Source organism: Phodopus roborovskii, unplaced genomic scaffold, assembly GCF_943737965.1.
Source record: "Phodopus roborovskii unplaced genomic scaffold, PHOROB, whole genome shotgun sequence".
Taxonomy (NCBI): domain Eukaryota; kingdom Metazoa; phylum Chordata; class Mammalia; order Rodentia; family Cricetidae; genus Phodopus; species Phodopus roborovskii.
Genome location: NW_026126517.1, coordinates 1,383,954 through 1,407,724, shown reverse-complemented (window position 1 = coordinate 1,407,724; position 23,771 = coordinate 1,383,954). Strand labels below are relative to the sequence as shown.

Below are 23,771 nucleotides of genomic sequence, written 5' to 3'. Positions count from 1 at the left end.
CAGGCAGGACCAGTCTGATGGTTTGATGGGGGAGGCATGTCTTCCCAAGCTCATAAGAGAGTTGTTGCCTTCCTGTCTAAAGTTCCTTTTCCCTTCACAGTCTGATGGAGGGGTGGTGGTAAGCAGGGATTACAGTTTTCTAGTCTGATGGAGGAGACACTGCTTTCTTACTCTCAGGGAGCTTCTACTCTTGATCTGATGAGGCGAGAATATGGAGGAGAATGTGCCCTTCAGTGACTGACGGAGAAGGCTTTGCCCTCCCAGTTTGATGGAGGACTGTAACCCACCCAATCTGATAGAACAGGCTGTGCCCGTGCAGTGTGCTGGGAGGACTCCGTCTTCTCCTGTAGCAGTATGATGAATTCAGTCCTGACATTACAGCACTGGAGTCTTCATCACATGGTACCCATGTGATGGACATGTGTGAGGGAAGGCTGTGGCCTCTGGGCTAGGGATTGGAGAGTACACATAGTATTCAGGCAGGCAAGACTAATGGAGGAGGCAGAGCCTCCCAAATTTATGAGGGAAGCAGAACCCATGGTCTGATGGTTGAGGCACCGAGCCATTGGAAGGCTGAATGGCAATTCCAAATCCCCAGGGGAGCCACTGCTCCTATTCTCTGCCCTAACTGCATATGTGACATCAGCCAGGCATGCTGTGTCTGGGACAGGAGGCACAGTCTCATCTACTGGGGTAACAGTATGGCTAGAGCAGGTGGGACCCCATTTGAGAATAGGAAGCAAGGAGGAGGTGTGGGGAGACTGTGGAGGAGGCTCAGTTGTAAAGCGCTGCCCCTGAAGGTGTGAGGACCTTTGTGAAGAGCTGTGTGTGGCAGCAGCTGCCTGTGCCTCTAACCCTGGGGCCCACTCAACAGCCATCCTAGTCTGCTTGGCAAGCTCCAGGACAAGGAGACCACTGTAAGGAAAAGAAATAAAAGTAAATAAAAAATGGTGGTGGTGGGGTGACTGTGTGCTTTTCTGCCACCATGACCTTAGTTCAGGTCCCCAACACCTAAGCTTTAAAAAAAGTCAGGCATAGAGGCATGTACCTACACCCTTAGTCCTTGGGGGTGAGGAGAGGTGGAGGGGACAGTCCTGGTGCTTGTTGATTGACAGCTACAATTCAGTGACAGATCTCATCTCAAAAACGAGGTGGGGAGCAATAAAAGAAGCACCCTGATGCTTCTGTATGTATGCACACACAAGACTGCACATGCTCACCCCCGTGTATGCACACACAAGACTGCACACGCTCACCCCGTGTATGCACTCATAGACTGCACACGCTCACCCCGTGTATGCACACACAAGACTGCACACGCTCACCCTGTGTATGCACACACAAGACTGCACACGCTCACCCCGTGTATGCACACATAGACTGCACACGCTCACCCCGTGTATGCACTCATAGACTGCACACGCTCACCCTCGTTTATGCACACACAAGACTGCACACGCTCACCCCGTGTATGCACACACAAGACTGCACACGCTCACCCCGTGTATGCACACATAGACTGCACACGCTCACCCCGTGTATGCACTCATAGACTGCACACGCTCACCCCCATGTATGCACACACAAGACTGCACACGCTCACCCCCGTGTATGCACACACAAGACTGCACACGCTCACCCCCGTGTATGCACACACAAGACTGCACACGCTCACCCCGTGTATGCACTCATAGACTGCACACGCTCACCCCGTGTATGCACTCATAGACTGCACACGCTCACCCCCGTGTATGCACACACAAGACTGCACACGCTCACCCCATGTATGCACTCATAGACTGCACACGCTCACCCCATGTATGCACACACAAGACTGCACACGCTTACCCCGTGTATGCACTCATAGACTGCACACGCTCACCCCGTGTATGCACTCATAGACTGCACACGCTCACCCCGTGTATGCACTCATAGACTGCACACGCTCACCCTGTGTATGCACTCATAGACTGCACACGCTCACCCCGTGTATGCACACACAAGACTGCACACGCTCACCCCGTGTATGCACTCATAGACTGCACACGCTCACCCCGTGTATGCACTCATAGACTGCACACGCTCACCCCGTGTATGCACACACAAGACTGCACACGCTCACCCCCGTGTATGCACACACAAGACTGCACACGCTCACCCCCGTGTATGCACACACAAGACTGCACACGCTCACCCCGTGTATGCACACACAAGACTGCACACGCTCACCCCATGTATGCACACACAAGACTGCACACGCTCACCCCGTGTATGCACTCATAGACTGCACACGCTCACCCCATGTATGCACACACAAGACTGCACACGCTCACCCCGTGTATGCACACACAAGACTGCACACGCTCACCCCCGTGTATGCACACACAAGACTGCACACGCTCACCCCGTGTATGCACACACAAGACTGCACACGCTCACCCCATGTATGCACACACAAGACTGCACACGCTCACCCCGTGTATGCACTCATAGACTGCACACGCTCACCCCGTGTATGCACTCATAGGCTGCACACGCTCACCCCCGTGTATGCACTCATAGACTGCACATGCTCACCCCCGTGTATGCACTCATAGACTGCACACGCTCACCCCGTGTATGCACACACAAGACTGCACACGCTCACCCCCGTGTATGCACACACAAGACTGCACACGCTCACCTCCGTGTATGCACTCATAGACTGCACACGCTCACCCCGTGTATGCACTCATAGACTGCACACGCTCACCCCGTGTATGCACTCATAGGCTGCACACGCTCACCCCCGTGTATGCACTCATAGACTGCACACGCTCACCCCCGTGTATGCACTCATAGACTGCACACGCTCACCCCGTGTATGCACTCATAGGCTGCACACGCTCACCCCCGTGTATGCACTCATAGACTGCACACGCTCACCCCCGTGTATGCACTCATAGACTGCACACGCTCACCCCCGTGTATGCACTCATAGACTGCACACGCTCACCCCGTGTATGCACTCATAGGCTGCACACGCTCACCCCCGTGTATGCACTCATAGACTGCACACGCTCACCCCCGTGTATGCACACACAAGACTGCACACGCTCACCCCGTGTATGCACTCATAGACTGCACACGCTCACCCCCGTGTGTGGACTTATGTACTACACACATACTCAGAAAGCTTTTTAAGAAGGTTGGGGCATCAGATAGTTCAGTGGGTAGGACACTTGCTGCCAACCCTGAAAACCCGAGTTCAATCCCCAGACCCACAAGTTGGAGGGCGAGATACCAGCTGCTGCAAGCTGTCCTCTGATCTCTGCAGGTCACCATAGCATACCCTGATCCCAACTAACTAAATAGTTGTTTTTTTTTTTTTTTTTAAATAGTTTAGGGAGCCAGAGACTTTCCAGTGGGTACTACTCTGACAGGGGACCCAAGTTTAGTTCCCAGGCTACACATCACAACTGTGTGTGACTCTACCTACAGGTCCCTCTTCAGGGCCATTGGGGCACTTGCACTCGTGCACATACACATACCAAACATTTAAACATAATAAATCTCTTAAAACAACATATATACATACAGGTATTTGTTTTTCAAGACAGTTTCTCTGTGTAGTCTTGCTTGGATGGCTGTCCTGGAACTCTGTAGACCAGGCTGGCCTCAAACTCAGAGAACTGCCTGCCTCTGCCTCCCGAGTGCTGACTAAGGTGTGCATCTCCACACCTGGCTCTAAAATAATAAGTTTTTTTTTTTTTAAACAAGCAAACCAAACACAAGTGCCTGGCTTCTGAAGAACATACTCGGCTCTCCACAAGCCCATGAACACCATCATATACAGAGACCTGTTCGTCTATGCCTAGAAAGGGAAGGGCACAGTCCCCAGTGTTCATGTGGCGGGCCAGCCTTTAGTCCTGATGGCAGAGGCTCATTCCCACCCTACCCACACAGGTGTTTGTCAGGTGGACAAGCTGAACCGTGCTGGCTACAGCCCCATCATGCTCACAGCTCTGGCCACCCTGAAGACCCAGGATGACATTGAAACCATCCTTCAGCTCTTCCGGCTTGGGAATGTGAACGCCAAAGCCAGCCAGGTATGGGGCTGCAGGGTGCCTTTATTTACTAGAGGTGGGGACCTTGTGCCATGGTACATGGAGGCCAGAGGACAGTTTTGAGACTTGGTTCACTCCTATTGCCCTGTGGGTCCCAGGGATCAAGTTCAGGTCATCAGACTTGGTGGCAAGCGCCTTACTCAGTGAGCCTCTCTCCTGCCCCTGGACCTCCTTTATCATCTTCAGACTGTGAGCCAAGCCAGATCATGATAATGTTCTGTGCTCATGGGAACAGTCAGTGCTCTGAGGTTCAGAGAAGCAGGGTTAGTTCTTCACGGTTCAAGAGGACCATGCATTGTAAGACACAGCTCACTAAGTCTAGGATTCACCAGTTTTCCTAGACTGGCTATCTAGGTGCTGGGATCACAAGTTACAGACCTGGTTGTGCATAGGTTCTTTCCGATGGGACTTTGCTCCTTGTGCCTGCAAGGCAAGCACTTCACCTACTTTGCAACAAGGTCTCTCCACCTCCCTCTTTGAGACAGTGGCTAGCAGTGTACTCCAGTCTGGTCTGGAACTCACAGAGATTTGCCTGCCTCTGCCTCCTGAGAGCCTTTAAAAGCCAGCAGCACACTTGGTGTTTTGCCTGTTTGTGTGTGCACCGTGTTTGTACCTGGAGGCCAGAAGAGGGCATTGGGTCATCTATGATTGGAGCTACAGGTGGTTGTGAGCACCCATATAGGTGCAGGAAACCAAACCTGTTGCCCTTAACCACTGAGCCACTCTAGCTCACATGTTAGTTTGAAATGGGGCTCAGTGAGTTACCCAGGCTGGCCTGAACAGACCTTGCACACAAGACCCTGTGATACCAGGTCCCGCCTCTTCTCTTTCCTTTTCCAAGACCCCTTCACTCTCCCTCTGTCTACAGAGGTACCACATGCCTATAACCCAGCTGTTAAGAGACATGGGCAGTAAGATCAGGGTCAACATAGCAGACTCCAGGCTCCCCCCCCCCAGGCTACATGAGACCTGCCTATTTAAATAATGAAAATAATAAAGAGGAAAATCCTGTGCCCCTAGGTAATGTGTACCCCAGGGCCCTGCTGCTGGCTCTGGACTTCCTGCTCTGCTCTTGTCCTGTAAAAGGAGTTACAGCCTCCAGCTGTGAATCCAAGTGTTCAGGAAATCTCTAAACAAAAGGGTCACCGGTTCTAGTCCATCCTAGGGTTCTACAATGAGGTTCTGACACACCAAAACAAACAACATCAACAACCGTCTATGATTTTTGTGTGTGTGTCTGGCTTTACACTCAGCTTTTCCACCTTGGAGCACCCATCAGCATTGTGAATGGTGTTCCTTTTCATGGCTGAGTGGTACACCGGTGTATGCCTAGACATGGTTTCTTTTCTCTCTCCTTCCACTGGCAAGCATCGATTTTTAATTGTTTCTTTGGGTGTAACTAGAATACAGAAACATACAAACCTTAGTTGGGTGTTTTTGTTTCTTCTTTTTTAAATTGTGTTTTGTTTGTTTGTTTAGTAGGTTGGTTGATTTTTTTGTTGTTGTTTGTTTGAGGCAGGATTTCTCTGTGTAGTTTTGGAGCTTGTCCTGGAACTCACTCTAGACCAGGCTGGCCTCAAATTCAGAGAGCCATCTGCCTCTGCCTCCCGAGTGCTGGGATTAAAGGTGTGTGCCACCCCTGCCTGGCTAATTTGGTTAAATTTTACATAACTTTACACCCACCTATGAGTTGGGGGCTCTTGGCAGGTGACCATACAGGTGGGGAGAGCCCATCTGGGGAGGGTGCTTATGCTGAGACCTGGAAGAGGAAGGGTCCACCATGAGTACCCTTGTCAGTGTCAGAGCACTTGGGAGCCATGGGACTTTCAAGAGCAGGGCCATGATGTCACTGGGCCTCGGTACTATCTACCTGTCTATCCTGTTGTCTCAGGCAGGACAGACGGCCTTAATGCTGGCGGTCAGCCATGGACGGGTGGATGTGGTGAAAGCTCTTTTGGCCTGTGAGGTGGATGTCAACATGCAGGACGAGGACGGCTCCACGGCCCTAATGTGTGCCTGTGAGCATGGGCACAAGGAGATCACCGGGCTCCTGCTGGCTGTGCCTAACTGTGACATCTCACTCACTGACCGAGTGAGTTCCCACCCAGGTGCTCCCTAAGGAGGGCGGGTTGCACTCTACATCGGCATCTCTACAGCTGTGGGTGCTTTGCAGGATGGGAGCACCGCACTAATGGTGGCCCTGGATGCAGGGCAGAGCGAGATTGCATCTATGCTGTACTCACGAATGAACATCAAGTGCTCGGTGAGTCCTGATCCCTGCACAAGAGGGCGGGGCTCAGAGGAGCTTCGGGGTAAGTGACAGATGCTTCTCATCCCAGGATTTGGGAGACAGAGGTAGGAAGATGAGGTAGGTAGAGTTGAGTTTAAGGCCAGCCTGGGCAACTAAGGCATCTCAAAATGAAAAGAAAAAAGGCTGGGGACGGATGGGGTTCAGGGTAGAATCCCTGTCTAGAATCCTCCAGTAAGGGGCTGGGCTGGGCTGTAACTTGGCATTGGGACCAGCATTCTTCCTTGAACCTTTTGTATTATTAATATTTGGTTGATTAAAACAATATTCTGGATTTTTTTGTTTTATTAAGATTTGATTATATTATGATCCTCCTCCAGCTGGGTTGTGAGTTTGAGTCTAGCCAAGACTACAATGTGAGATTCTATCTCGTGTGTGTGTGTGTGTGTGTGTGTGTGTGTGTGTGTGTGTGTGTGTAGAGAGAGAGAAAAAGAGAGAGAAAGTAGTCTGCTGCCTCAGTTTACTGAGTGCCTGGGATCACATGACAGACTTTTCCCCAGAGCCTCTGGGCTGCCTCCCAAACCTCTCTGTCCCCAGCCTCCACTTTGATTCCTTCCCATGTCTTCTCTGCTGTACAATCTATTGCTGTATCTGGTGCTTTGGAAGGCAGGGACTGCCCTCCCTCCCTCCCCTCCCTCTGTAGCCACAGCAAATCTCCTTCTCAGAGGGATTTGAAAGTGTGCCAAGAAAGAATCCGGCCTCTTGTTACAGATCGCTCCAATGTCTGACTGTGAGAGTCTAGCCTCGTCCTCAGCCGAAGAGTGAGCACGAGGGGCCAGTGACTCCCTGAGGACCCACCAGCCGCACAGCCACACCGCAAACCGTCCCTCCCTCATGCCGATGTCCCTTTCTGCTCTGCCAGACTCCAGCTCTACAAGGCCTTTCCCAGCACCCTGGGTTCAAAGCCATATTTAAAGCCAAAAAGCCAAGCTACATTCTCCTCCCAGTTGGCACCAATTGCTGACACCCGGGTGTGGGTTTCTTATGAAGAAAGTGTAGGACAACCAGCCGGCAGTTGTGGGAGGAGTGGGGGCAAAAGGGAAAATACTGTATTTTTGAGTCATTGTTAGGAGAAGGGAGGGGTCAGAATTTGAGTTGCTAAATTTGAATGTCACTGGAATGTTATAGTTTCCATTGTCCTGACTTCACTACAGCAGGTTTCCACAAGGCCTGCTTATTAATGCCCTCTGTCGCCTCATTTTATTGTCTAGAGTATAATAGGGTTTTGTTCACTGCCCCCCACCCCCAGACAGCTTGTGGGGTCCAGGGGTGTCTCTTGTGATTGCATCGTTGAACAAGTGTCTGCCATTCTTGAGCCATTTCCCAGGGTTGAAAGCAGGGTTTTCATTTGTCTTTTTCTTTTCTCTGTGTCACCAACCCCTACACACACACACACACACACACACACACACACACACACACACGAGTTGGGGCACCTCATCACCCTGCAATTCAGGTCTTAGAGACTTGGAAATGACCAACTCACAAGGAGGAGAAATGATACAGACCTCCCCATTCCCCACAGGGACTGCTCAGGAGAATGTTCCTAGAAAAACTCTCAGACCTACAGACCAAAGAGAAAAGGCCATTTCAGAATGTCTCCCAGCATTGCAGCCAGAACTGCTCTCCTCAAAGGAGAGTAAACAGAGGATGTGATACTGACCAAGTACAGAGTTCCAAAGCCCATGTGTTCCTGATTAGGCACTGGCTGGCCTCAGAGCACACCCAGAACTGGTTTAAAGTGACAGGCTTTGCTGAAACCCTAAGGGCCAGATGAGTAGTTCTATGTTTTAAAGCCCTCGAGCGCCTGCTGGTGACAGGACACAGACTGCACTTTTCTCTTAGTGGGTTTTTTTTTTTTTTTTTCTGTGCCCAGAATCTCAGCATATGTTTTGTTTTCCCTTGTTCGTTTCCTTTGTAAAGAATCCTAAATGTGACTTGTGTTGGGGAGCATGCCTCCTCTCAAGTCTCCCAGTCTTATCCAGGTCACATCTGGACCCATTGGGCTTTGAAGTCAAACCTCAGCATAGCTGAGCTGAGGCTCATGAACTAAAGGAAAGTGCTGCTTCTCTTCTAGACAAGTAGGTCTCTTGGTTTGATGGAATTTTACTCTGCTTGAGTTTTGTTAGAGGGGTTCGTCTGAGGCATAGAGGCTTGGTGGGCATGAGAAAAAGTATGATGGACAGACGGGCTGACAAATCCTTGAGTAGGCGAATGGATAGGTGAGTAGGCACATGGATAGGTGAGTAGGCACATTGATGGGTGGGTAGGGAGTGGGTGCGTGGATAGGTGTATGAGCAGTGTGGGCTGCTGGATGGGGTTGTGTTGGAGTCTTTGCACGTGTACAAACAGGTCTATGGGAGAGCTGCTGGTGTCCGAGTGATCCTCACAGCCGAGCATCTAAGCTGAGCCCTTAGCTCCAGCCTCGCAGCCAGCAGGGTTTACTTTACAGTTCTGGAAGCATCATAGAAGCCCCTGTCTGTCTGTGCCACTGCTCCTCTCTGCTTGGGGGCCACCAGGGTCATGAGACCCTTGCGCCTGTGCTCTTTTCACACATGCTCTGCAACCGGTACGTCCATGGAGACAGTGTTACACATAAATGAAGTATTCTTTTCTTGTACTCATGTTTTAGAAGTAAAAACTTAATAAAGCTACAAACAATGCTGACCTTTTTGTTGTTGTTTTCAAGACAGGGTTTCTCTGTGTAGCTTTTGTAAACCAGGCTGACCTCGAACTCACAGAGATTCCCCCTGCCTCTGCCTCCCAAGTGCTGGGATTAAAGGTGTGTGCCACCAACAGCCGGCCTTTGTGTCTTTTTCCTTAGACTGGCTTTGAACTTCTGATCCTCCTGCCTCCTCTTCCCACCCAGTGAGTCTGACACTGGGCATGTACCCCAGTATGTTGTGTGTGCTGCGCTCTACTAACTGAGCCATATCCCCAGACCCCTGTATCTTGTTTTGTCTGTTGCTATACTTTGTATGTTCAACTCTGGGGATTAAAACCAGGCCTTGTGCACACCAGGCAAGTGCTGCCACACCACAGGTCATTATTTTGTGGATCTTTTAAGTTTTTAAAAATAAACTTAAGGTGGGAAGTAGTGACACACTCCTTTAATCCCAACACTCAAGAGACAGAGGCAGGAGGATCTCTGTGAGTTCGAGGCCAGCTTGGTCTACAGAGTGAGTTCGAGGACATTCAGGGCTACACAGAGAAACCCTGTCTTGAAAAAAACATAGAGCTCAGTGTTGGAGCCATGGCTCAGCAGTAAGGGCTTACACTGCTTTTCCACAGGACCCAAGTTCTGTCCCAGCACCATGCTGCCAGGCAGGTCAGAGCTCACAGCCCTTGTAACTCCAGCTCCAAGGAATCCTATGGCCTTTGTGGCCACTGCACTCACATGCCTCACACACATAAATATAAGTCTTTTAGAATAATAAGGCATGCTGGGCATTGATGGTGCACACCTTTAGTCCCAGCACTCAGGAGGTAGAGGAGATGAATCTCTGAGTTCGAGGCCAGCCTGGTCTACAGAGCAAGTTCTAGGATAGCCTCCACAGCCACAGAGAAACCCTGTCTGGAAAAGTGTGTGTGTGTGATCCATGCTTCTTGGCTGAATTTATTTATTTAGAGATAGAATCTCTATGTAGTGCTGGCTGTACTAGAGCTCACTATGTAGAGTAGGCTGGCTTTAAACTCACAGAGACCTTCCTGTCTTCAAGTGCTGGGATTACAGGTGTGTGCCACCACATATGAGCTGCCTGGGTTTAATGTATTGGAGGGCTCAGGTCCTCCTGTTTGTGCTCCTTGTTCAGTTGCACTAGTCTTTTTAAGGTTTTCTTTATAGGACCGGGTGTTGGTGCTGCACGCCTTTAGTCTCGGGAGGGGAGGCAGAGGCAGGCGGATCTCTGTGAGTCTGAGACTAGCCTGGTCTACAAGAGCTAGTTCCAGGACAGCCTCCAAAGCCACAGAGAAACCCTGTCTCGGAAAAAAAAAAAAAAAAAAAAAAAATTTTTTTTCTTTTTGTATGTGTGTGATGTATCTGTGTTTCTCTGTGTATGCAGGTTTCTTCTAAGGCCATGTCTCTTGGAACTAGAATTACAAAGTGTTTGTGAACCACCCAACAAGGATTTGAACTCTAGAGCTCTTGATGGAGCAGCAAGTGCTCTTAACCACTGAACCATCTCTCCAGCTTTCTTTATTCTAGATTGTTGTTGTTTGATTAGTTTTGATTTTGGTTTTTGGAGACAGGGTCTCATTGTGTAGCCAGCCCTGCCTGGCCAGAAACTCCCAATGCAGACCAGGTTGGCCTTGAACTCACAGAAACCTGCCAGCCTGTGTATCCTAGCTGATATTAAAAGTGGGCCACCATGCCTGGCCGTTTATTCTGGTTGGTTTGTGGTTGTTGTTAGTTTTGTTTTTTGAGACTGGGTCTTGTGTAGCCCAGGCTAATATTGATCTTATTATGTAGCCAAGGATGACCTTGAAGTCCTGATCCTCCTGCCTCTGTCTCCTAAGTGCTGGGACCTGTCTATACCACTATTCCCAAATTATGCCCTACTAGGATTAGAACCCAGAGCTTCCTGCATGCCAGGAAAGCTCTCTGCTGCCTAGTCCTGTTTTGTTTTGAACCTCTCTTCACAGTTGAGGGCTGGGATTAAAAGCACCACTGCATCAGTACTGGGCACTGAACCCACCACTCCCTGAGTGCCAGGCAAGCAGTCTGCTGTTCTCCACATCTTAGTCCTGTATTTTTATTGTCAAGACACCTGCAGTTCTGTCTGTCCAGCCCCAACATCAGCAGGGCTTCTGAGGTGTGTGCCTCTTTTTTGGACAGGAGCTCTTGAGCCGTGGCTGTGAGGTGGCACACCCTTTGCTCCTAGATTAGGTGGGTGGCACTTTTGGCCCAGGATTTGATTTATGTCTCCTGGGTCCTCTTGCTCAATCCCAGTACTTATCTCCTGACCCCCACCCCACCTCTGCTGATAAGCAGGCTATCTTTAGCCTCAAGGTTTGCAAAGAACCAGTAGGAACCAGCCAAGGTCACTGGCATGAATTGTGAATTGCTCTGCTAGAAACTGAACCCTGGATCCCCACCCCCAGAGCTTTAACTCAGGCCATCTGCGTGTTAGGCAAGCATTCTCCCACTGAGCTCCCTTTTTTTCAAACCTGCACTGTTATGCAATTTCCTGAGATTAGGCCCATGGAAGGTGGGCTGGCCTGAGGCCAGGTGGAAGCTGGAGCACTTTCTACTATGAGAGCTTAGCACCCCCACACAACTTATTTATTTCATTTTTCTTGTAGCTTTGATCACCTTGATTTTTAAAAATTCTCTTTTTCTATTATTATTGTGGGGTGCATGCCACAGCATGTGTAAGCAGGTCAAAGATCAATTTATGAGACTCAGTTCATGTGTCTGTCTGGTGTGTGTGTACCTAATGAGACAGGGTTCACTCTGTAGTTCAGACTGGATTCCCATGCATGACAATCCCTCTTCTCTCTGGAGTTCTGAGATGACAAGTGTGAACCATCACACTCAACTTCAGGGTGCCTTGCTCTTGTTGGGACAGGAACTCAGCCTGTTGCCCAGGCTGGCCTGGAATTTACTCCAATCTTATTGCTCCTACCACCTGAATACTGGGATTGCACGCTAGGCTCCTATTTACACATTTTATTTATTTATTTTTGGGCTGTCTTGGAGCTGGGTTCATAGACCAGGGCAGCCTCAAACTCACGGAGATCCTCCTGCCTCTGCCTCCCGAGTGCTAGGATTAAAACATGACTACCATGCCAGGCCAGGCCCCTACTTAGAAAAATGCAGAACCACGAACTAGAGAAATTATCGAAGAGCATTGGCTGTTGTTGTAGAGGACCAGGGTTCAGTTCTCAGCACCCACATGATAGGTCACAAACATCCATAGTTAATTCCAAGAGAACAGATGATCTTTTGACCTCTGCTGGCATCAGGAAAGTATGTGGTACCTATGCATACATATAGGCAAAATGCTTATCCATACACATAAAATAAGTCTAAAAAAAAAAAATACAGAAAAGCCTTTAATCCTTTGGGAGGCATAGGCAAATAGATTTTTGTGAGTTTGAGGCCAACCTGTTCTACAGGGTGAGTTCCAGGACAGCCAGGGCTACACAGAGAAACTGGTTCAAAAAACAAAACAAAAATACAGAAATGTGAACAATCACGCCTGTAATCCCAGCACTCAGGAGGAAGAGGTAGTTGTATCTCTGAGTTTGAGGCCAGCTCCGTCTACATAGTTTCAGGACAGCGAGGGCTACACTGTAAGTCTCAACCACACACACGCGCGCGCGCAAAAAAAATAAATTCCGGTTTTATGTATAGTTAATAAATTTTTAAAAATACTCAAGCAAAGTAAGCAATCCTGTACGGACTCGGGCGTTATGCTGGCCTGCCCCTATCACCTGGCAGAATGCACTCAGGCAGTTCTCTGGTCAGCACTGGGTTCCATGACTACTAGTCTGCACTCAGGTGCAAAGGACCCTTTAAAAGAAAGACCCCTGCCCACTTACACCCTCTTTCCCGCTGTTCCCTGTGACGGACAGGGCTTTTCCTGTCTCCCTCCTCTCTTCTGCCCCCTGTCTCTGCGTCTCTTTACCTCTTTTCTCTTTCCTTCCCACTCCCTCCCCTTTCTAATAAAACTTCTCAATAAGCTGTCTCCCTCGCGCTTTATCATAACAATCCACCGCTTGGCCCCTGGACTCCAGCCGCAACACCTCTAGGGGCGCGCAACTTCTCAAGTCTGAGCACGCCCAACAGAGTGTGCTGAGGACTGCTCCCGGCTCTCAGCAGAAGAATTGACGCCTGCGTAGGACCAAACGCGCGCGGGCAGGCCCCTCGTGACACGCCCTCCCTACGATGATTGGCCATCGCACATGAGTGACAGACGAAATTTCGCTTAGCTCTCCACAAAATGGCCGCTCGTTCCGACCCGCCCTCTCCCTTCGCTGATTGAGCTCTGCAGAAGACGGATGTACGGACTATCCAATGAGACCTAGGCGCTCTGGAAGGGGGCGGGGCCGTGAAGAGACAAATTTGCGCGGGTTTGGAGCCGACGCGGTCAGTCATGGCGGCTTTCCGTGAAATGGAAGAGGTGAGCACCTGGCTGATGAGCCTGCTGGGGGCCAACCACGCCGAGAAGCAGCAGCGGCAGCTGCTCGGGCGCCACGAGCAGATGGTGGAGCGGCTGCTGGAGATGCAGGACGGCGCCGACCAGCGGCTTCGGGGTGAGGCCGGGCCCCTGCGCTCCAGCCGCGGGGACCTCTCGGAGGGAGCTGGCAACCCCTGGGCCTCAATTTCCCCACCTGACAGTAGCCATCACCCAGATGCTTACAGATTAAGTGTCAGAGCTCACAATGTCATACTCTACAAGAACTGCGTGACTTGATCTTACTCCCTAGCTCAGGTTCCCCCACCACCAGCAACCCCCGCTCTCCACCCAAGGGTCTTCCGAGTGAGAGCCGTCATCCCTGGCCTCGTTTTCTCCACTTGTGAAACGGGCTTCATGACAGCGGATGTCACCTAGGGACTTAGAAGTAAGTATAGGAGTTGGCAGGGCCTGATCCCATGAACTTTCCAAGGCTCGGGCCTAAATGTAGCTCAGGCTAGTTTGGAACTCTGTAGCTGAGGGTGGCTGAGATTCAAAGAATCCTGTCTGTCGGCTCTCCAGTGCGGTGGTCACATTGTGAGCCACCTCCCATCTCTCAGTGCCCTTCACTGTTGAAGGTTGGGAACCTTTTACAATGCTCATACCTACCCACTAGGTTGTTCTGAACAGAGCCTGCTGTCATTAGGAGTGGTGACAGCAGCAGGGACAGGGAGGGCCTTCTGTCTAAATAGTAGGAAAAACCTGAAGGAATGAGGCAGCAGGAGGGTGGGAAGGTGTGGGGGGAAACATGTGAAGGCACATTCAGGTGTGGGCTATAGAGTAATTCTAGGCCATGTAGGGTTGCACACAAGTCCCAGCTGCAGGGGACCCCACAGTGTATCCAGTACACTTACATAGTGAAATACTTCTCCCATTTATAAAGAATACTCACGTGAGATGTGTGGAAAGGGCTTGGGCAGGGGGAAGGCCATGTCTGCACTGGAGGCCTTCAGGCCTGCTCACGAGAAACTCCCAGAAACAGTGTTATAAATGAATTGTTTAGCCAGTGCCAGAGAAAATGGCTCAAAATTGAGAGGGACATGTGCCTAAGTGCTTTGAGATGTTGGCATGAGCTTTTTTGTCGGGACTGGAGCCTCAGCAGTTAGGAAAATCGCTCCTTCCAGAAAACCTGTTCAATTCTCAGTGCCACAGTTCAGTTGGTTCACAACCACTTGGAACTCCGTTTCCAGGGAGACCTGACAGTTTGGGCTTCCATGGGCATCAGACACACATGTACATATGGTTAAGTAGTAAAGTAATAAAAATTAATAAGGTAAGCCTTTGAAAAGCAAAGCAAGGGAGAGGAGCCAAGGCTGTGGCTCAGTTGGTAGAGTACTTGCCTGGAGCGCATGCCATCCTGGGTTCTGACCATTCCCAGAGCTGCATTAGAGGGTGCAGGCCTCAAAAGACCAAAACAAGAACATGCTAGTAGTCTGGCTAAGAGAGAGGACATGTGACGTGAGGCCTTGGGAGCAAGCAGTAGTCATGAAGTAAACTGAGGACTACATCGTGACTCAGCAGGTGGAGACACTTACTGCCAAGCCTGATCCGGAGGAAGGAACCACATGGTGAAGGAATAACTACTACAGCTGGTCCTCTGATCTCTATATACAAACCATGGTAGTTTTTATTTGAATGAGACATTGCTGGCTTGGACACATAATCTTAGAATCTGAGACACTGAGAATTGAAGGCCAGCCTCACATAGTTTTTGGTCAGTATCAGCTTACAGAGAAACTATGTCAACACCCCCCCCATTTGTTAAGCTTGTGTGAGGCCCCAGATTTAAACCCAGTACCACAAAATAATTAAAAATTCAGTAATCCATTGGCCATCGTTGTGACCTGCTTCTCTAGAGCAACTTGGATAAGAAAGACTTCTTTGAGCCTAGAAGTTTGTGGCCAACCTGGACATCTTTGTACCCATCACACAACACCCACCCAAAATGGGGGAAAGGACGTTATAGCAAGATTGAGGGAACTGCCTGGTGGTGGTGGCACACACCTTCAGTTCCAGCACTCGGGAGGCAGAGGCAGGCCTCTGTGAGTTCAAGACCAACCTGGTCTATAAGAGCTAGTTCCAGGACAGCCTCCAAAGCTACAGAGAAACCCTGCCTTGAAAAACAAAACAAAAAAGACATTGAGGGAACTGTATACCAATACTCTTAGCATTTGGGAGATAGAAGCCAGCCTGAGCTACATGAGACCACCCTCAAGCAAAGGATAAAAAGTGCTGGATTCAATGGGTAAAATGCTTGCTTAGCATACCGGAAGCCCTGGCTTCCATCCCCAGCAACATACAAAATGGGCATATGGACAACTTGGAGGGTCACCTCTGTCCCTCTACCAAGTGGGTCCTAGGGGTAGAACTCAGTTCATCAGGCTCGTTGGCATCTCACTCAGCTGTTAGTGATTTTCGTGTTTGTTTTGGCACAGAGTCTCTGAGTTTAACTCAAGCCAATGTAGAAGTCTGCATCCTCCTGCCTCTGCCTCCTGAGCAATGGATTACAGGTTCACACTGCCTTTCCCAGTATTGAACTTGTCCTGGAAAACAGGGACACGCCTAGATTCTGGGAGGTGCTCAGAGGCTGCTGGGAGTGAGGGCAAGACAGCCCTGACTAGGTGGTGGCACTAACCTCTTCAGAGTCCTCCTGGGAAAGCACAGACCCAAGAGTACCTGCTTCTGTCCCATCGCAGAGACCCTGGCTGTGGAGGAGGAAGTGGCTCAAAGCCTTCTTGAATTGAAGGAATGCACGCGCTTGGGAGGCACTGAACTACAGCATCTGGAAGCCGAGCTCCAGAAGGCCAGCAAGGAAGATAGCTGTCTGCAGGCCAGCCTCTGATATCCTTAACTACTCAGCAGCCTCCCTCAGAGCACACTTGGATGGGGTTAGGATGTAGCTCATTGCTGGAGCCTCTGCCTAGAATCCCCCAGTGAGGGGCTGGGGGTGTGGCTCAGGGTAGAGCCTCTGCCAAGAATCCCCCAGTGAGGGGCTGGGATGTGCTCTGCTAAAGCCTGCCTAGCATGTGTCAGGTCTTGGCTTTTATCCCTAACACTGAAAGGCAAAAATGCTTGAGTGCCAGGTGCTCTGGCTTGGTATGTGGCAAGGTGATTGTCCTTAGTCTCCCCCGAGCCTGGGCCTTAACGGATCTGCACTCAGCTCACCACAGAGCTGCAGGAGCTCAGGGCAATGGAGGTGGCTCTCCAGCAACAGGAGAGAGAAGTGGATGAGGACACCACCATCACCATCCCCTCTGCAGTGTAGGTTCTGCAGGCTGGGCCTGGAGCTCCGCCCTGTGGCATGGGTGACATTAATGCTGTGGTAACTGTCTCTTTCCCTCTTTCTATCTAGGTATGTGGCACACCTCTATCACCAGATTAGCAAAATAGAGTGGGATTATGAATGTGAACCAGGAACGATCAAGGGCAGTATCCTTTGAGAGGTCACCGTAGGGTGGTGGAGTGTGAGAAAGAAACAGCAGGCGTGGTGGCTCACCTGGGAGGCACAGGTGGCGATCTCACTGGAGTACCAGGACAGCCAGGGCCACACAGAAGCCCTGCCTCAAATGACAAACCATAAACACAGGCTACAGCAAGGACACTGAAGGGGACTCGAGATGGTGACATAACACGATCACAGGACATTATTCTCCACATCCAAATGTAGAAGCTGCTTCTGTCTCAAGAGATAAACACTACAATAGTATTTAGCTTTTGGGGCTGGAAAGATGGCTTAACAGTTAAGAGCACTGGCTGTTCTTTTAGAGAACCCTGGTTCAAATCTCAGCACCCACATGGCAGCTCACAACTGTCTGTAACTCCAGTTCCAGAGAATCCAACACCCTCATACTGACATAAATGCAGGCAAAACACCAAAATGCACATAAAATAATTATTAAAAAAAGAATAGTGTTTAGCTTCTAAAGGGGGTGGTTATACAGAAGATATATATGTGGGAGAATGCTTGCTTAGCATGTGAGTTCCACCCCCAACAGCAGGGTGACCTGGAACTTGCTGTTTGCTCCCGATTGGCTGCAAGTCTGTAAACCGTACATTTCTACCTCTCAAGTACTGGGATTGTAGATATACACCATCACACCCAGCAAAAATACCATTCAAGACAGGGTTTCTCTGTGTAACAGTCCTGGCTGTCATGGAACTCACTTTGTAGACCAGGCTGGCATTGAACTAACTCACTAAGATCCACCTGCCCCTGCCTCCTAAGTGCTGGGATTAAAGGTGTGTGACTACCAGGCAAAAATACTATATTTAATTAAAAAGAAATTAGGGAAAGCCAGGCACAGTAGCCTACACCACAGCTAAACAGAGAAACCCTGTCTCAAAAAGAAAAGAAAAATGGGGAGCTGGCAGGGTGTATCAGTGAGTAGAGGCTCATGCCACCAAGGCTGCTGAAAAGAATTCAATCCCTGGGACCCACTGAGGAAGGACAGCACCAACTACAAGTTGTTCTCTTTACAGATGCACCATAGCATGCTTGCACCCACACACCCACAGAAACAAGTCAACATAAAAGGAAATTAGCCTGGTGTAATGTCATACACCTGTAATCACAGCACTTAGGAAACTGAAGACAGAAGGAATTGCCACAAGTTCAAGGTCAGCCTGGACTAAGATAGTGAGAGCCATCTTACAACAACAGAATGTGAACCAAAAGACTGCTTTCACTTGACATGGGAGGAATACACACACACACACACACCTATACTTTCCTTTCATTGTGCCCTCAGTCCACCACGGCCCCACTGTGGCCCTGCCTATCCATTTGGACAGCGCACAGCTCTCACAGAAGTTCATCAGCGACTACCTCTGGAGCCTGGTGGACACTGCGTGGCAGCCAGAGCCTTGACCTCATGCCTTTCACAGAATTGGGATTGAGGAGGCCAGAGGGGGATCCCTGTATAATTAAAAATCTATCTATATGTAGATGACTTCATGTATTTGTAGCGCCTGTGCTACAATCTGTTCCATGAATCGGGCAAAGGTCTAGAGATTGAAATAAAGACAGCAGGTCAATTCGTTCAATGGTGATGTCTGAATGCCATTTATTGAGGGGATGAAACAGGCTTAAATACTTAGAGCACAGTAGAAAATAACAGCATTTTTAGGCTTAGCTCCCCATGAGGTGTGTGTTATCTTGAGGTTTGTGTGTGTGTGTTATAGAAACAGGAAGAATACCAGTAACAGCTCTGGGGCAAGGAGTTCTGGCCAACACCTTCAGGCTTACTCAAGGTGCCTCGGGGGTCCATGCAGGGCCCTACATTTATTTATCTACTTATTTTGAGACAGTGTTCCAGGCTGGCCTGGACCTTTTTTAAATTACATGTATGTGTGTTAGCCATGTGTTCCAGGGGAGGTCAGGAGAAAGCATCAAAACCCCTAAAACCAGAGTTATAAGTGGCTATGAGTTGCCATGTGAGTGTTTGGAATTGAACCTGGGTCCTCTGGAAGAGCAGCCAGCCCATGCTGCTAACAGCTAAGCCATTTCTTCAGCCCCTCCCACCCTACTTTTTGAGGCAAGGTATGAATGAACTCCCAAGGATTTGCCATTCCTGCCTCTCCAGCACTTGAGTTTCCACTAAGCCACCACATGAGCCATTTTACCTGAGTTTTAGATTTCTCCTCAGGTCCTCCAGCTTAAGACTCTACTAGCAACCATCTCAGCCCACCCTCCCCTTATGCTTATGAGGTCCTGGTGCCAGCCCCAAGCCTATCACTGGAAGATTCTAGGCTTGTGCTCAAGTCTTGAACCACATACAGGTCACCCCACCCGAGTGACATCCGGGTAATGTTTTAGTGTGTGGGGACACTACAGGACACTCAGCACCCCCTGATCTCCACTCACTGAATTCCAATAGCACCCCGACAACAGGAAGTGGCCATGGCTCTGTCCCTGGGGAAGGGTACACAGTGTCTGCAGGACTAACACACTGGCTGGGCCACTGCTGAGCACTGGGACTTTCCATGCCAGGGTGAGGCACACAGCCTTTCTCTGTTTGCACATGCTGAGCTGCAGATACTGGTGCCTAGGGGAGAAGTAGCCACAGGGTAAAGGTGTTTGCCTCCACCTCTACAGTTAGGGGCACTGGCTGCTTTTCCAGGGGGCCTGGGTTCGATTCATTGCACCCACAGTGCAATGAATCAACCTGTAATTCCAGTTCAGGGGGTTGAATGCCTCCTGACTTGCTCAGGCACTAGGCACACACAGTGCAGAGATACATGCAAGCAAAATACCCATAAAATACATAAATCTTTAAAAGAAAGAACAAAGATGGATCAGGGCAGCAGGAACCACAGAGAGGCTTGGCCCTGGCCCCCTGCGGATAGGAACTGCTTTGTTTTGCACTGGAAGGGCCAGTGCCTGCTACTCGAACCCCTAGCCCTCTGGTACAGGAGGATTTATGCCCACCTCTCTCCCTTCACTGGAGCATACGGGGAGGGGGCGGGGGGCCCCCCGAGTGTGGTTCAGGGCCCTGGAGAGGCCCCAGTTCTCTGTGCCCAGCACTGGCTTCCTGCCAGGGACATCCTGGGGCCAGGCTACAGCCTTCTGCCCAAACTCCCACCCACAGCCTGGCTTGTTCCTTCCAAGGGAGCTAGCCACCCCAGCCTTCATTCTCAAGGCCAGCCAGAGGGAGGGGCAACATTGAAGTTACCACAGATGGAATGGAGTCTCATACCAAACATGCTGTCACCAGGATGAGGTGGTTTATTGGGACAACAGCGGTGACCAGCCCCTTTCTCTAGTCTTTCTACCCTGCCCATGGGTTTGGGGTCAGCTCTGGTGGGTCAGAGCTGTTTCCACTAAGGCAGGCTCATTAAGCAGAAAGGGTGCTTAGACATGGGAAGTAAGCATGAGGCTAGATTTGAATCCAGGGCAGCCAAATTTGAAGGCTTATCTCCTCGGGACTGAAAAGCTGCCCTGCTGTGGGGGACAGAAGGCCAGTTGTGGGTTATGGACATGACCACATGTGGGGACCTCCACCTGTCACCTGTCTTTAGAGGTAGTATACTCTCCTCACCTTGGCCTCGGGACCTCCTGGTAGAGAAGCCCTTTTTACTGATGTCCGTGTGGGGAGACAGTATGTGAGGGGAGGGTGCAGGCCACAGAGTGCATGCATGCATTTGGAGGTGAGGGAGTCAGTCTCCCACCTTTACAACCTCAGATCGCCAGGCTTGCATGGCAGGTGCCCTTACCTGCTGAGCCACTGCTTTTGAGGTGCTGGGGATGGGCTAGGGCTTCATTTATGCTGGACATACACTGTACCACTGGGCTGACCCAGTCCAGTCCCCTGTTGGCTGAATGTCCTGCCTGGTGTTCTGCACTTTCTTAAAATACCGCTATGTGACTAGAGCTATGGAAGTACACCTGGCTGCAGTTATCTGGGAAATGAAACTACCCTGGCCCCCAGGCCAGGATTGATTTGTCTCAGGTTTCACACTTGGTGGGGCAGCAGACGCCTAATCTCCAACGAGAGGAGTGAGGTCATCACTCCTGGTGATAAAGAATTGAAGGGGATAAAATGCTGTGGGAAAGTGGGATTCTAAAGGGACTCAGGAGGGAGTGACCATTGAGCACAGGGGTCCAGGGTAGGAGGGTAGAGATGAGATGTAGACATGAAGATACAGGGTACCAAAGATATGCTAGCATGCTTCCAGGCTGGGAGAATACAAGCAAACGCAAAGGGCAGACACCAAGCCACCTCAGAAGGCTCTTCGATCAAGCAATTTTCAGATTCCCAGTGGCTTGTGCCAAGTAAGGGGCTGATTAATTAAGCCCCAAGTTTTTCCCACATCCCCCAAGGCAACGAGGCCAAAGGGAGGGTCAGGAGAGGAGGGAGGGAGTTCCTCCCCCAGGGCAGGAAGCAGTTGTCAGGAGTGTCAGACAAGACACAGAAGTCTCAGGAAACTTTCCCTAGGCAGGGCAGGCTAAGTGGTGGTGATGTGGCCTGAGAACTGAGTGGTACTGGAGTTAGGGGAATGCTGGCTGCAGGGTGAGGCACCTCTCATTGTCCCCCTCCTGCAGGCTGGGGCTTACTCAGTCTTGGGCTCTAAGCTGGTTCACCACAGACATCTGTGGTCTGAGATACTATGAGTTGGAAGGGACACCAGCCTAGGGGTGGTGAGCAGCAGCTGTTGTGTCAAGACTGGACAGGGCTGATTGCACAGAGACTTGCCAAGCAAGACCACCCCCACTTGCCCTCAGTGGACCAGGTGACTGCTGTACATATCGGGGTACACATCCAGGTCTTTCATTGATCCCCATTCTGAAGCCAGGGAACCACAGGCAGAGAAGACAGGAAACCAGATAAGGAGATCTTGTCCCCAAGAACTTCCCATTCCCTTTGTTAGGTAGGCACTCTACCTGCCACTGAGTACACACCAGTTCTTTAGGGCATGTTGCTAAGTGAGGTGGTGTTTGCTTTTGAGAGAGTCATGGACCCCAGGCAGGCCTCAAACCTAACTATTAATAGAAGATAACCTTGAACTCCTGATTCTCTGCCCCCACCTCCCCAGTAGTAGGATGGAAGGCGTGGGTAATCACACTTGGCCTTGCAAGGCCTTGAGGAGAAAAAAGTGGTAGCTGCCAGGCAGTGGTGGCACTTGCCTTTAATCCCAGCACTCTGGGAGGCAGAAGCAGACTGTTAGTTCGAGGCCAGCCTGGCCCACAGAGTGAGTTCTAGGACAGCCAAGACCACACAGAGAAATCCTGCTGGGGCGCTGGGGATGGAGGTGTGAGTGAGTCCATCACCCTCCATGTGTAGTGCCCCATGGTAGCTCCAATCCTGCTCTACAATTTGTCAAATCCCAGGCCACTGAAGCTCCATTTTCCTGTTTGCCACACAGGTGAGGTCATTTTACTCAGAGAAGTAGTCCTTGAAAGCCTGTGCAATCTGAGGCTTCCCAGGTCTAAGTTTTCTTTCCCAGAGGCCATTTGGCTCTTTCCCAAAACAAAAGGTGGAAGGAAGAAGGGATGTGCCACCCTGTGGGTGCAGAGGAGATGACAGGCAGGCTTGTCCAGAGCTCCCACCACAACCAGGCAGGAGGTGGGATTACTTGAGGAAGCAGGCTCCAGGTGCACAAGGCTACACAGCCAGAACCTGAACCCAGGCGGCTTATCTAGTGTGCTCCTCATTGCTGTTCATTTCCCAGGGTCTTTCCCCAAGTTCCTTTTATTGGTCTCAACCCTAGGATGCAGGGGTGGGGTGGGAGGGTGGCCTGGGGGAGTGGGATATGGGTAGTCCTTTTCCTCCTCCATCTGCCCCAGCAAGATGTCCTAAAGGAGTGTCCTCAGTAACCCTGAGCCTCCATGGCCCCTCTCTGTGAGGTTGGGAAGAGGGGCCGGCAGGAGTGGGGTGATAGGGTGAATACATGATCAAATACACATGTGTGTAATGAAAATATCAAATTCAGATAAAGACAGGAAGACTTTCTTTTTGGCTAACGTGCTTCGTTTCCTCACACCTTGCAGAGGCTTGGAAAAGATAGTCTCTAAGAAATACAGAGAGGTGCAGAGACCTACATCTTTAACTCCAATATTTGGAGGCAGAGGTGGGTTTCTGACTTCAAAATTAGCCTGAGCTACATAGTGAGACCCTGGCTCAAAAATCAATGCCAGGTAGTGGTGGCACAGGTCCTCTAATCCCAGCACTCAGGAGGCAGAGGCCAACCTGGTCTACAGAGTGAGTTCCAGGACAACCAAGGCTACACAGAGAAACCTTGTCTCAGAAAACCAAACCAAACCAAAAACCCTACCAAATAAGCACACCTCAACAAACATAAACACAGGTTTGGCTAAATGATTCATTCATTTAGGAAATGATGGGCAGGACGATGGCTCAGCAGCTAAGGAGTCTCACCATGCAACCAAGGGCCAAAGTGCAGACTCTCCAGCATCCACTTAACAAGATGGGGTTCTCTGCATGCTGGTACCCACTGGCCTGAGTGCAACAGAGAGAGGCTAGACCTTGCTGGCATCATACAAAGCTGATGGAGCCCAAGGTTCAGGGACAGACTTTGTCTCAAAGAAATAGTTGGAGTGACAGGACACCCAATGCTCTCTTCTGTCCTCGACACAGAGAGGTGTGTGCACCTGTGCAAACATGGGCATGTATGCTTACCCATACATAAATAAAACTAAGCTGGGTGTTGGTGGCAAATACC

At 50.3% G+C, this 23,771-nt stretch overlaps 2 protein-coding genes across 2 annotated transcripts in view; both read left to right on the top strand.

Moving 5' to 3' along the window:
• Kank2 (KN motif and ankyrin repeat domains 2) overlaps positions 1-9,081 on the top strand; it is a 28,377-nt gene extending 19,296 nt beyond the window's left edge. The window contains exons 9-12 of the mRNA XM_051196818.1: positions 3,946-4,088; positions 5,998-6,198; positions 6,280-6,369; positions 7,126-9,081. Of these exons, the coding sequence (XP_051052775.1) occupies positions 3,946-4,088; positions 5,998-6,198; positions 6,280-6,369; positions 7,126-7,179 (488 nt within the window). The 3' untranslated portion in view covers positions 7,180-9,081. The remainder of the gene's footprint in view (positions 1-3,945; positions 4,089-5,997; positions 6,199-6,279; positions 6,370-7,125) is intronic.
• A 4,398-nt stretch (positions 9,082-13,479) lies between these two features.
• Positions 13,480-18,521, top strand: Spc24 (SPC24 component of NDC80 kinetochore complex). Its single transcript, XM_051197132.1, has 5 exons — positions 13,480-13,671; positions 16,289-16,433; positions 16,749-16,853; positions 16,945-17,021; positions 18,341-18,521. The coding sequence occupies exons 1-5, from the start codon at positions 13,512-13,514 to the stop codon at positions 18,457-18,459; spliced, it is 606 nt and encodes a 201-aa protein (XP_051053089.1). The 5' UTR covers positions 13,480-13,511; the 3' UTR covers positions 18,460-18,521.
• Positions 18,522-23,771: the final 5,250 nt, after the last annotated feature.